The sequence below is a fragment of the Charadrius vociferus genome, unplaced genomic scaffold (genome assembly GCF_000708025.1).
Source record: "Charadrius vociferus isolate BGI_N301 unplaced genomic scaffold, ASM70802v2 scaffold266, whole genome shotgun sequence".
Classification (NCBI taxonomy): Eukaryota; Metazoa; Chordata; class Aves; order Charadriiformes; family Charadriidae; genus Charadrius; species Charadrius vociferus.
The window spans coordinates 3,424,675-3,439,279 of record NW_009649114.1 but is presented as its reverse complement, the minus strand read 5'-3'; the positions used below and the strand labels follow the sequence as shown (position 1 = coordinate 3,439,279).

The following is a 14,605-nucleotide window of genomic DNA, read 5'->3' as shown; positions in this document are numbered from 1 at the left end:
AAAAGGTGATACTTTATTTAAATATGGTTAAGTCTTCGATACGCTCCATACAGAGAAAAATCGACGTGTCTCCCTCCCGCAGCGCCAAGCGGACTGCTCAGGAGACCTGCCCTCTCCCCGCTCCAGCCCACGCCAGCCAAGCTCAGACGCTCCCTTTGGCCACCGTGCCCTCCAGCCTCGGCAAAGCCATCTCCACTTCATGCCTTATCAGCCTCAAACCACGCCAGCCCGCTCGCTTCCACCGCAAACCGGTTCTTCCTTTTCCAACCGGTTGCTGCCTCGAACCGATGCCCGAAAGGCTGAACAGCGGCGCCTGTGCCCGACCTGGAGCAGTTGAGAAACAGGTAAATAGGCCAAGTAAAGCAGAGGCAGAGAAAACAAAGATTCAGAGACTGAATTACCCCGTCCCTACACCAATTAAAAAGCAAACGCAATTATTTTGTACCGATAACTGCATCTAGAGTGCACTTTCGCCTCAGGGAGATTGAAAAAAATGAGACGGAGACTCATACGACATCCCATTTCCCTCGTGACACTGCCAAGATCAGTGACACGAAGGCTTTGACTTTACGCTGGCATTGAGTGTTTAATTGTTCCGACAGCGGGAGAGGGCACCGCACACGCAGGGGGAGACCCCGCACGCCTTCGGGCGAGACTCGCAGGGCGCCCATCCCAGCACATCAAGACAAGCGGGGAGAAACGTTAAGCTTAAGTAAAAAGGAAATTAGTCGCTCCGATACCGAAGACCAAATGCAGTGGGATGGGAGAAGAGGCCCTCAAGGAAGGGAACATGGGACTGGAGAATTAAGAGCCACCACAAAGCTTCCACTTAAGCATTTGGAGCAGGCTTTGCCCTTCAACACAACCCACATCAGCAGTCAAGCCGTTTCACCCACACAGCTCAATTTAAGCCTGTATCAAATCCCAGCGCTCCGGCTTAATCAGAAGTCCCCAAAGGCTAAAGAAAGACACGTCCGAGCAAGAAATTAACTGGCAACAATGTGGGACACAAACAAGGCAACTACATACCACTGCACTGACTCCAGATGAAATTCTTTCTTGATGAGCTTCTTAATTGGATGCCCAAAGAGCAAGTAACAGGGAAACGAGAGAGCAAAGACAGTGAGAAGGCGAACAGAATATTGACCCTGCGGTGGCCTGGATGGGGACATTAAGGACACACCTGAGCGGTCACGTTCAAAGAGCACTGCGATAAGCTCCTGCTCGTTCTTGGTATGCGTCAAGCAAACAGAGAAAGCATTAACTTAAGACAACAGTTCTTAATAAAGCTTAAGAAAAGTAGGATGGAAATGAAACAGGACATCCTTTTACCCTAGCAGCATCAGCGAAATCTGGCCCGTTAAAAAACGGGCACGAGAGCAAACGGCCGAGGCAGTAAATTATTTCCAAATCTTGAGATAGCTCCTATAAAGTTGTCATTGCTTGTCTACGCTATCTGTAGAACAGAGATAAGGTCAGAGCTGAAAAATATGAGCGTGTAAGTCAGCCAGCCAAACGATATGTATTAAATGCAAAGGTCCTTTCCCTGCTGAGTGCTGGTGAAGAGCTGTGGGAAAGGCAGACGGGCAGGTACCGCTCCTCCGAGAGCTGGCAAAGATATCCCGAACACTGGTAAACTGAATAAATAACAGAACCGGCAGCAAAGAGAGCGCTTTCCCACACATTTCACTGTACACCTTAAGCTTCCAGCTCTGTTTTTATCCACTTGCCAGATTTGATTTTCCCCAAGATGACGAGCCGGCCTCAAACAGCATTTTTCCTCACCAGGAAAAAAAAACACATTTTCTTTGGGGAATGTACAAAACATATGATAATATGCTCCAAAACCCTTAAAATATTTCTGCCCGCTTACTTGAAAGCATACAGAAACAGTTCTGGGCTTTTTCTTTGTTAAATGCAGTTCTCCAAGCCAGGAGGCGCTTTTAGTGGCAGAGCCTTTCCCAGCCTAACATTTTTAATGTACAGGAGGAATGTATATATATATATGCAAGTCAGACTACTAAATTATAAACTTATGCGGGGATAAAGCTCTCCCGTACTTCAAACAATTTCAGGGTCATTGCAACTCTATCCCGGCAAATAATTATATCTCAGCTGTAACAACTTATACCCATATAACTACCAAGATCCTAAGGCGTTTCAGATGGCTTCAAAAGCTCACCCACCACCGACGGTGACGGCTTTTGAGGTGGAAAGCACAAACTCCTTTTCTCAGACAGTAACTCTGCATAGCTGTCTTGGAGCAGCACGGAAGACCATTAAATTGTACCCAACTTTCCTGAGGAATTTAGAAGAAAAAGCATGTCAAGCATGAGCAGGTTGTGGAGAAAACCCAAACTGATAATTACCTCAAACTAAGATAATTTCAGAGTCTGAAAACTCAAGTCTTGTGAAGCGGTTAAGGTCAATGAACAAGAAAAAAAACCCACTGTACTATATATTCATGAACACACAGTTTAAATGCAACGCTTAACATTCCAAATTTCACTTCGAGATTCAAATTTCTTCTATTTGTCCACCGCAGCTCAAGAGCTGACATCCACCCGTTTATCTTTGCATCTGAAAAACTGCTCCCAGACGACACTGACCAACGCGCCCGCAGCAGAGCCCGCGCTGCGCCGCCCGGCACGGCGGGACACGGGAAATCATTAACCCCTAACGAGAGCAGGTCGGGTTAGAAACACCGGGTTCACGAGGATGAAACTCCAGGCACTATAATGGTGGTTAAGAATGAGAAGACCAAAGCAAACAGCGACTTGCCTCTCTTCTGAGTCACTCTGAAGTCGTACTTAGGACCTAGAGCATCTCCAGGCTCTCGGCGCTGGGCTGGACGGGGAAGCCGGGCTGGACTCCTTACAGCAGCTCCCCCGCAGCCCAGCGGTTTCCAGCGCTAACCTCAGCACAGACACCGAACGCCGTCTTCGAATGACGTCTTCCAACTTGGACAATCAGAAAGACAGCAGTTTGGGCTTTTTTTTTTTTTTTAAACCAATTCTCTTCTTTTTAGGTCTTTATTTTCAGCGAAAAGGAATGTCAAGGACGCATCCTGTTTCGCTCTTTCTGTGAAATAATTCCGGTTGAGGTTAAAGGAAATCTTTCCAAAATGCCGAATCCAGCACTAATTACGCGCGTCCTCCAAGTTCCCTGTGTTTTCAGCTGGTCCTAACTCAATGGAGATGAGCCATAGCAGTTCAGACATATGGCTTCAGACTCCACCAGGCTGAAACCAGGCTGTAAAGAGAGCCCAACCTCATGAGGTGAATGCAAGTAATTTTAAATCACGCAAAGGGAGTTACTAACGACACTCCAAGACAACCAGAAGTCATCCACGGGGATCACAGGAAGAATCGAGGTCACTTAACCGTCCCTTACGTGACAGCCAACACTTTGTCAGACTTAACGCTGTGCAGCAAGAAACCGTGGTTTGAAAATACACTGGAAAGAAGTACTAGCCAAAAAAAAAAAAACCCCCAAGTCCACGGGACATAGTCTCTTGTTTAAGTCATCTGATGGACTTCACAACCCCTGCAACAGAACCAAGACCCAAATGCAAAGCTTTGAAGTCTGCAGAGTTCAAGGCTTTACGATAATCCTGTTCCTGCTTCCTAAAAAAAAAAATTGTGCTGATTTCTGAAATGAAGAGCAGTAAGGAAGGGTCGGGGGAGCCCATCTGTATCATTGCACGGGCAGGCTTCAAACTTTACCAGGCACTAGGCTGCTTTAATCGGATTACATTTTAAAACCAGGCAATTTACTTTGTGATGCCAAACTTGAAAGGATTTCTCATAGTGTCTTAATTAGGATGAGACAAAAGTCATTTCACCTAATTTCCAACCCACTTCAATATTAGATTTGAAAGATCACCTATGACATCTTCAGCCTTGTTTGGCCCAAGAGTCTGAAAAACAGCAGGCAACGGGATTAGATATAAATCTAATGAGATAATGTATTTACATAATATTTATGGCACTCACTTTCAGACAAGGTTGTGTTCTTGCATCGTTAGTATGCAGCGCTACAGACACTTCCTTTTAGCTGGAAAAAGCTTGAGGTTTATTTTTAAATTTAATTTCCCTTTAAAAGAAACCATGTGTTTAAATAACAAGGAAATTTTTTTGTCTGCGTTTACCAAACCTAAATAACATGAAGTCAATCTCTGTCTTTCCTTAAGCTAAATAACAGAGTCTCTCGCAGAGCCCGGTAAAAGCCTTCCACACACATTCCTGTTTTAAAATCAACTTCTGTAATTTCATTAACATCCTGCTAGTTTCAGATGTTTATACCGATTTTAATCCAAAACACTTAACAGCCATGCAAGGCGGGATGCGTCATCAAGAACGTACGCATATACACGTGGTCTGAGCACTTGGCATCTCAGGGTCTCCTAAATATTTAAGAAGTTCACCTTTACTAACCATGGGGGGGACACAGCCACCATAACCCCACTGTATGTACCAGGGTCTGCTAAAATTCTTGGTTTAAGAAAAAGTAAGGTAAAAACCTACACAAATCTACACGCTATAGATTAAAACAGTTTTAAAGTCCAGCACCTTATCCAGAAGGCTGGATTTTCTCCCAGGATACAAACATCCAGAGAAAACTCTGCCCTGGCACATGCTGGTATGGAGCATCCAGCTCCATATCCAGTTTGAGTTAAAGGGTAATCAAGAAAGCTTAGCTCAGATATTCATCCCAACTTCCCACAGGCCGTCTCCAGTGCATCTCTCCATGCAACAAAGAGATTCCCTGATAAACCATGCACAGTTCTCAAGCCAGCCACGGTGATTCACTGCAGGACAGAAAGTCATTTTAAATTCAGGTTTAAAAATGCGCACTTGACAAGATGAGCACCGAGGTACTGGACGGCGTTAAAGCACTGCCTCGCGTGGAGCAGGGCATTTCCTCACCCGGGAGAGGGCGGCAGGCAAGTTCAGAAAGCAATCTTCTGGGAAATAACACACAAATAGCTCCGAGGAGGCTCTCCAGGTTTTGTGCAGGAGAGGGGGCACGTTCACACACTCCGGCACCAATTTCTTTCCAAACACAGCTCACATCTTCCTGCCCTCCGTCTTTAATTAAGCATTTTACCCCTTCATCAGTCTATCGAAGATCTTTCTTTTGCTGACAGCTACAGTCCCAGGTGGACTAACATTTCAATTCATGTTTTTCTCCCTTCTGCAGAGAGCAGCTGTATTAGCTTCTCCAGGCTGTTGCTATAGAAACAAATCAATCCTCAACAGTTTTATTTTTACCAGTTTCTGTGAAATAGGATTTATCTCATTTCCATGACTAAGCTGTATTCCAGAATGAGCTCTCTGGGACAGTGACAGTGCCATCTCAGCATCGGACAGGACCTGGTACCTGGTGTCCACAACAAGAGGAAATGGCCATCACCCTCTCTGAAATGCACCTTCTTCGTTCCAAGAGGACACTTCACCTTGAAACAATTCCCGTTAGCCAGAGCGTTACTGAGATGCAGCTGCATCTGTGGAGTGGAAAAGAGCAGAGGAGTGGGAGATGGCACATCCTGGAGGACCAGGGACGTGCTGGGAAAGCTCAGCAGAGCGCCCATCGGAAAGCTCGAGCACCCACCAGATGCCGAGCGCTCTCCACACAGGCAGAAGGATCGTCTTCGTCAGGTCCCCACAACGAGCTGCACACGCAGGCTGAATTCAGCTCAGCGTAAGCTCCTCGCGAAAGGCAATGGGCTCACGTGGGAGTTGAGGCATTAACACCCGTTATCTGCTGCTGGCCAGCAAAGCGGCCCCTCCGGGCGCTGCGATGGAAGGAGCTCAGCCTCCAGGAACTTGTCTTATCCTTGGCCAAGTGCAGCTGGGAGAGGGCTTTCCCCTTTGGTTTGGGATGAACGCGGGTGTAATCGGCATGTATTACCTCTCTTCTGTATCACATCTTTCACTTGTGTCTTTTATATCCTGCTTGCTTTGCCCACAATCTCACTAAAACAATGCATTATATTAAAAAAAAAAAAACCAACCCCAAGCCGCTGGATGAACACTGTTTCTTGGCTCAGCTGCTCCTAATACATCAAACGCTGTTTCATACATTCATCTTTAGAAAGTTCCGTTCTCTGCCAAACAGCCTTAATCAGCCAGAGCAGCGTTGGACCCGTGTCACCGAGCCGAGCAGCTCCACTCCCATAAACACGGGCTGTTCAGGCAGTCCCACTGCAGACAGGAATTACTGCACGCAGAGGGCTGCAGCAGGACAACCGCTCCGCCAGCAGAAGAGAAGGGAAGGGGAGATCCTGCTCCCCCGTACCGTCACCTGCAGGTTTCTGCCATTTCCCCCCCGTCGGGTCCAGGGGACTGTGCAGCCTCACGAAACAAAAGTTTTCTGTTCGATCTGCCAGCTGGAGTGATTCACTCTGGCACGGCCACGCAACAACTCCAATGAGTATCAGGGAAAGAAGATGGGGGAGGACGAGACCACCGCTCTCAGCAACTAACCGCTAGACACGCTTAGTTGTAACCTTCACATTTCACTATTAAGTGCCAAAACCCGTTTGTTAAACATTCGGCGTCCAGCTGAACTCTGCCTTCGGAACACAGAGCACTCTGGATGTCCTCAAATCTGCAGTGACATTTCTTCAGCTTCGGGACTGCAGACAGAAGTAGAGGGGAACAAAGCTGTGGAAACGTCAGTATCTCATTGCTCAAATATCCCGTATTTGTTTACATGCATAGCTGTGGTTTGGGTCCTCAAATTCCTCCACGCAGCTCAGTGGCAGGATAAGAAGTGGGGGTATACACATCAAAAAGCCATCAGGGAATCTCACAAACATCCACTCAGTCCACTCAAGTCTCACGAGCATCCACTCTGCCATCAAGGTAAACACAAAGAAATCCCCCGGCGCAAACGTGCTGCACGCAGCCACTAATTCCAGCACCAATAAAGCGAGCACTAAAGTCTTCGGGATGCAAATTTCAAGACGGCAGCTGGCATTTTAACCAACCCATCAGTGCCTGGCTCAAACCGCTCCCGCGGGCACCCCAAACACAACCACCTTCTCAGTCCTTGGGCTTCTTACAGCTGTTTAGGACACTCCAGCCAGCTCTGGAGCCAGTCTTGTTCAGGGCATGGAAAATAAGTACACGGCATGTCATGGATGCATTTCACTGTTCCTCCCATGATGGGGCAGAGCACAAACCTTCCGTGAGCCCTGCGAATGCTAAGAGCTGTAAAATGATGCTCCTGGGAAGGAGCGTAACCTAGCAATTGGAAAAAGCACCCTGGGAGCACTGCCTCCTCCGTCTGCTCCTGTCCCCGGCCCCTTGCGATGCACGGGGATACTGCACCCATTTCAATCCCGGCATCTGGCAGCAAGCGATAACTGGCTTGGTTCTTGATATCCTCAACACAACCTGACCCACCTAACGCTCCTCACACCACGCCTCAGCCCACGGAGTATCGGAGGTCACCCGTATAAGCATACGGATGCTTCCAAAAACCCGTTTGGCACTTCAGAACACCCTGCTGAGAAACTCGCAAAGCACAAATTAAGCTAATGTGTTCTCACCCTCTGTCTGACATGAACACGTTGGCACTCCCAAGAGAGTGAGTCCCAGGACATCGGAGGACTCGGCACGTGGGTAAAGACTGATGGGAAGTCAATAGCCAGAAGAATTCGCCCCAGCCTGGACACCCACCTGTGTTACAGAGCCAACGTTAGAGCCAACGCTGTTAGTCACAGCGGCTCTGCGTCACTGCCTACACACAGTTAAGGCACTCGTACTCAGAGTTCACAGAGAGATTCCTATCCGACATGCTGCGCTCGGAGCATTTTGCTCGAAGGCTGCGCCACTTCGATGGATTCACATCTGCTCACCCATTTAATCCAGCGCCTACGCGCCCCGCACAGCACCGCTGCACCTCCCTTCAACCTCCAACTGCCTCTTCTGCCAACCAAACCGGGCAGCGCCGGGTCGCACGGCATGGAAACCTCGGACTGCACACAGCATGTCTGGAAGGACGCGGGAGAACTCTCTCCCAAGGGAGTTTCACGGAAGGGGAATCCACCCACACAACAGTTTCCACGTGCGCGCCGAGCAAGCCCTGGGTGCTACATAAAACCCGAGTCCTCCTCTAGAGAGGAGAACAGGTAGTGTCCGTGGCTTAGGGGAGCAAAGCAGGACACAGCTAACGTGACTTGTCCGAGGGCCCACAGCAAGAAAAAAAAAACCCCATCCTCCCCAGACACAACCCTAATCACAGAATCATGCTGACCAAAGCAAGCAAATAAAGTGTTCCAAAGCTGAATTAGAAGATCACACAGATAGAAAACGCTTAAGAGTCACTGCCAATAATTGCAGCCTTCCTGAATTATTTAAAAAGTGCTTAGAAAACAATTCACAGAAAAAGAGCCGGTGCACACCTAATGCCTGTAGCACTAATACTCTCAGCAATACCAGCGTTCAGGTATCTAATTAAAGAGAGATCTGTCCTGCTTTGCTGTTTGCACGGCAGGGTGTGGAACAGAAGACAGTTTAAAAGTGGGCGAGATTATTCATCACAGCACCAAGAAGAGGGAAAGACCCGGCAATGATTTCTAACACAGCTCTGTTTTATGAGACCGCACCGAGAGCGATTTCCTTTCCACGGGGGAAGGGGAAGAGAGGGAAATATTTCTTTTGCACTTTTACACGATCCTGGAGGTTTGGACCTTGGAGCCCAGCGGCTGCTCCCTGCCACTATCTCCGCCAAACGCTGCGGGACTCGCCACTTAATCACAAGGCCTGGGCGCCTCCGATGCGGTAACAATACACCTGCGCACGGGTAGGTGCAATCCAGCTCATCCTCCCTACGGACGGGGCGATTCCGCTTTGCCCCCACTAAGCTGCACCCTCGGCGCGGGACGTCCCTTCCTGATGGAGAGAGAGGCAGAGAGGTTCCAGCCGGACTCCGAGACCACCGGGAGAACGGGCAGCACTAACAAATCATCTCTTTAAATCACCCAGCTGCACAAGAACAAATACGAAACCCCACTTTTTTTAAATAGAAATAATTTTTTCTGACTCTGACCACATTTGGACTATTGGAAGCGACTTTAAGTGTTCGGCCATTACCATGTCATTTCCTAAACCAAACCAAATACTCACCAGTAATAACTGCTGCAAATTGACTAGAACACTTGCTGTGGCTTCTGTGAAGCAACAACTGAACCCTTTCCCACAACACATGTATACAAAAAAGTCCTAATTCACAGCAGAAGTTTCTCTTCGATACACGTACAGAAGATTCCATATACAATCTGGGGCTCAACGACAGCCTCAGTTTCCCCTCTCGTCAACAAAGATCCAGTCTTTTCACATCAATAGATGAAAATAAAAAGCTTTTTCTGGAAATTTGGCTTTAATACAATTCATCCCTTACTGCTACTGGCAAAACCTACTGAATGCAGCTTGATATTTCAGGCCGCAGACTGTTTTGTTGCTTCCTGCCTTTAACTGCACAGTGAAGCAGCAAAAAAAAAAAAAACAACCCCAAAAATATCCAAATTCTGCCGCCTCTATGCAGAAGTGTCCCCTAAACCCCAAGAAACCTCATGGATTCACAAAGCTTTTACGCTTTCTGGACTTGTTTTTAACTTATCAGCATTAAGCTGTGCATACATTGATATTATCTCTAGATGCTCACTGATCTACGAGAAACGCTTTTGCCGGTGCCGTATGAGGTATGTTCTGCAAACGGAGCAGCCAGGGGAGGATGAAGGAGCGGAGATGAGGGTGACAGTCCTGGACCGGGCTTCCAGCAGGTCTCCCGGCCCCGCACGGATCCCAACGACCACAATACGTGAGCAGATCCCGGAGGCTGCGCGCACGCAGCACGAAGCCAAGCCCCCCCCAACCCTGGCAAGGCACCACCTCTTTGTAAGCCCCACCATCTGCTTTGGCAAAAGCCAGAAACCGCTCTCCCTCTCCTCTCCTGCTTCTCACCCTCCCCACATCCTTCTTGTCACCTCAACCTGCCGTTTGCCTTCCCTTATGCACATAAGCTTTCCACTGGGGTTTATTTTCCTGCCTAATACTTTTAGTGTTACACGTTCATCCCCCCCAGGGAGAGACTTTATCTTTAATTCTATCTCTGCGTCTCCTTCTCGTTTGGCTTATCACGTCTACCACGTCTTGCTTCCTGCTTACCTGCAGAAATCGGTGATTCCGTTTGGAGTTTGTGCCCGTCTCACACCCAGAGGGCTCAGCCCAGTGATCCAAGCAGGAAGAGCAAAAGCCTCAGACCTTGACAAAGTTCACATTTAAATTATAATAAACACGGTGGGCAGTTAAGTTTACGTGATAAAACACCATGTTCCACAGAATTTATGGCCAGGGGAATCCTCTATGACTTTACAGATCAGCATTTGCTCGCTTTCTTTAAAAAAAAATAAAAAGCACAAAAGGATTAGTGTCCCAGCTCAGACCCGTCCCCCAGCCCAACACAAACGCTTACCAGGTGTAACAGCGGGAATGCAGCTCCCCGCACCGTGCCCACAAACACACCGCGTTTTCCAGGAAATGCCTGCTTTGTACCTAATTCCAAACTTCATTTCTGAGATGTCTGAAACGTTGCAGAACTGCACAGAAAAAGCTGCGACCGGCACCTCAGAAGGGAAAGTGGTCTCTCAAGAACAGGTCGTCCAAACAGTGAGACTTAAAAAATAGGAACTAAATACGGTGCTGACACCAAAGAGACCCGAAATCAGATGGAGGAAGGAACACGGGAGCTCTGCCAGCCCAGCCAAGCGTCTACGACCGGGGTTTTGGGATGAGCTTCAGGGGGCGGAGGACAGCTCAGCAGGTCCCTTATCAGGAGACACCTCTGAATAGGTGAGCAGCTTCAGCAGGACCGGGAATCAACATCCCCGTGCAAAAAGAGGAAGGCTGCCAAAAATTGTTAGAGGAAGGGAAAACATGAAATGTATAGAACTGACTGTGGACAGGTTTCTCCACCACAACCAAGGGGTAAGAAACCGTTAATTAGAAAAGTTCCCGTGTTCTGGCGGTGCAAAGATAGTTTCCCACACCACACACATCCCTAAAACGTAAGTAACCTGTCTTTTCTCTCCAGCTGATGCAGACGCCTACCCCCGCAGCTCTGGCCACCCTCTCCTCTCGCAGGCTGACCGCGGTTTTGCGAAGCAATCGCATGGGCGTCAGAGATGCTTTTTACAGGTGCCCAACTAAGAAATCCTGTTCGGCCCTTAGAAAAGGCACGAGGCCATTTCGCCAGAGGCTTGCGGCAGGACCCACTTCTGAGCAAGGATAAAAGCGGTCTTACCCCCTTTTCTAAATACTTCCAAATCTCAATGACAAAGCTTTGTCACCTAAATTCTCCCAGATACAGCTTTATCATACGTACAAAAAACTAAATCCTTGCTCCAATACCTCTGTTGTGATTTCTTTACCCACCAGCACTGAAGACATCTATTATTTAAGCAGCTTTCCTGCACTGCAGAGCCTTGATAAAAAGTTAGCCACCAACTGAAGCACCTTACCCTTCTCCATCAACTTGCTACTTCCATTAATGCTTCTACTTAATTGGCACCGTGACTTTCTCTGGGCACACGTCCAATCCTTATTTACTGTTTTTAATTTAGAAAATGTATTTTATCATGATTAGGAAAAAAAAAAAAAAATCAGGAATAAGATTTAAGAGAAAACCCTTCACCTTTAAAGTTATTCCAAAGTTGTTCATGACCTGTTGCACACCTTGGGATGCTGCAGTCCGGGGAAGGCAGGGGTTGGGGGGGACGACACTGCGCAGACTCTTTTCTGACACCTCTGCCCTTCCTCCCTCCTCCCACAACATCAGGTCCCTTTAATTTGCCAATCTTCAACTTTCCGTGAAGTGTCAGGCAGACAATATTTCACATTCCCTGTTTCCAAACCCTTGAAGTTGCCTTTCTGTACTGCTTTCAAAGTAAAGTTAGCTATAATTAAATACCATGCCTGCTGCAGAGAACTGATTGCGCATCCTCCCTGCCCCCGGGAAGCAGGGAAACCACAGGCGAAGGTGCTCCGGAGGAATCGCGCACCTCGAGAGATGAGCAGAGAAGTCAGTAATCAGGCAAGACACCAGGAGCAAGAGCTAATTTCACACTTTGCAGAGTGAAAACAGACCGCAGCAGACACAGGGTGACACGCACACACAGAAAACAACAATCCAAATCTCTTCTCTGCTACGATAAGGCCACTTTGAAACTCAGTCTGGCTACTTTTTTCTGAAACTAAACCCCCCAAATCCAGTGTTTGGCTGCTATACTAAGGGGACACAAAAGAGTATGTTTGCTACTATAATAAACCTTTCCGCAGAGCTTGTGTGTCTTAGAGCCATCTCACAGCCACACCAGGACGCTAAGCAATCACTTAAGATTAAACCCACACTACAGAAAACAACAGTTTTGAACACTGCCCAGCTTGTCCCAGCTGCTCCTCAAACAACTAATTGTCAGCCTCTCCGCACAGGTAAATTCAGCAGCTGTTTCCCATAAAAACCTCCTCACTATAAAACAAGCACAAGTCTTCTCACATGGAGTCATTTAACCCAAAGTAAAAGCCCAACAAGTTGAGAGCGCACTGGAAACAATCAGAAAGCCTCTAAATGGTTTAAAGTCCATTTTCGATATCTAACACGCGTCAATCACTGCAGCACCCAAGCCCTTGAACGATTCCCCTGCTTCCCAGTGCTGCAGCCGCGCACACCACAGCCCCCGAGCTCCTGGGAACCCCAGTGCCAGTCTGCGAGAGGTGATGGCAGGTAAAAGCGGACGATCCTCACGGGCAGTGCCACGCTGAGATGGAGGAAGACCGCAGCATCTGCTCGTACAAACGCGGTACGGAGGTCACGATCCACGCGGGGTGCGCAGGCAAAGTCTCGTAACTGCAGGGACACTGCTGCAGATTTCAGACAGCAAGGTAGCGATGCGCTGCAATGACTCCCAACATGCTGGGGACACCAACGCGCTTCCAGAACGAGAAGCGCTCTCGTAAACATGCAAAAAGTCTGACTGTAACGCAGCAGCTGGGAGAAAAGGGTTCAGGGATTGGGAAGCTTGGTGGGAGAAAGGGATTGTTATAGCGTCAACTGACAGACGTTTAAGACAGCCGAGTTAATGAACACAGAAGCTATGAATGACAGCTGTGACAACCACCATCCTTCAGATACACGTCTGCACACAAAACCACGTGTACACGTGAAAAATCACACTAACTGATCAGCCGTCAAACAGCCTGCCCACTCCACAAATCAGCTGGAACCACAAGCCATTGTCTTACCGGGGGGGAAAAAGGTCGCCGTCATCACCACACGTTGTTGGAAAGCGCGGCAGAGCTGTTAGAACAAGAGGCTGATAACACTCGTGGTGTGTATTTAACTCACTGGCCCTCTCCACTTTATCTAAACACCCTGCAAGTACATCCATCTTCTAACGCAGACAAGCCTGAAGTGGTCTGAGCAATTTCCCACTCAAAACAAGGGCTCAGAGTGTTTAATATATTAAAAGAGAAGAATAAAGTTTGACCCAAGAGCAGATTTACATTTCAGAGAAGCAAATGTTCGCATCGGGAAAGCGCAAGCTCTCCGTGTCAGCGGGTCTCTGCCGTTCAGCTCAATGTGCAACAGCGGAGCTCTGATAAGGTTATGCGAAAGGAAAAGTGGATCAAATGTGGCCACAAACGGGCAAGTCATATCCTTCTAAATAGCCAAGCCACACAGTGACAGCATCACTCAGCGCTGGACTCAAATCTCCTCCTCCTGCCCCAATATAAACCAGTTTCTCAGGGAACAGGAGCAGCAGCATTTCCAGCAGAGAAGCTGAAATGGCAAAAAGCTGCAACTCAAGAAACACACCAGCAAGTGGTTTGCTTAGGAGATGCCGAAAAAAAGGGGAGGAGAAAAAAACTAACAAAGGTCTAAGAGCTTCAAAACAGAGCAAATCACATAGCACAGTACTTGAAATGCTGAAAAAGCAAACGACTCTGCCCTCCATCTGCTTGTGCAGCCCCCAGCACAGCCGACCCGAGACCCGCAGCAGAGGAGTATTACTGCAAGCCATGAAAATGACTGAGGAAGGGCGAGCGTGTGTGGAGCAAGAGCCGGGAGAGGACGCCTTGCCGAACACCCGGCTGCACATCTGCCCCAGGAAATGCATCCAGCAGCATTCCTCGCCGTGGGAACCTACGCACGTCCTAGCTTCAGAGTCAGCAGCCTCGGCTAGCACCCTGACCCGGAGCCCTCCTCCAAACACATCACATTTTCCCAGTTACACCAGTCCACGGCATCCACAACCCCGTCGCCCGCAGCAGTTGGATCCCTGGGGGACACGCCACCACCGGGCAGCACCCAGCCCTGGAAGCGCCCGCTCCAGACAGCCTCCTCTCCTCTCCCAGCCCGCCGGGCCCTGCCGCTCCTCGCCTTGGGGCACACGAGCCCGTGGGGCTCCACCACCGGCCTCCTCTCACCCCTCGTCCCACGGGCAGCACCAAACCCTCAGGGCTCCCCCAGCCCATCCTCACAGCCCCAGTGCGCCCCACATCCACCACAGCTCGCTGTAACCTCTCAACCCATCCCC

The 14,605-nt window shown here is 48.7% G+C and overlaps 1 protein-coding gene across 1 annotated transcript in view; it reads left to right on the top strand.

The window, feature by feature from the left end:
• The first annotated feature begins 287 nt into the window (after nucleotides 1-287).
• The window catches only part of TAF11 (TAF11 RNA polymerase II, TATA box binding protein (TBP)-associated factor, 28kDa), a 19,995-nt gene continuing 5,677 nt past the window's right edge, over nucleotides 288-14,605 (top strand). The window contains exon 1 of the mRNA XM_009888322.1: nucleotides 288-344. Within this exon, the coding sequence (XP_009886624.1) occupies nucleotides 288-344 (57 nt within the window). The remainder of the gene's footprint in view (nucleotides 345-14,605) is intronic.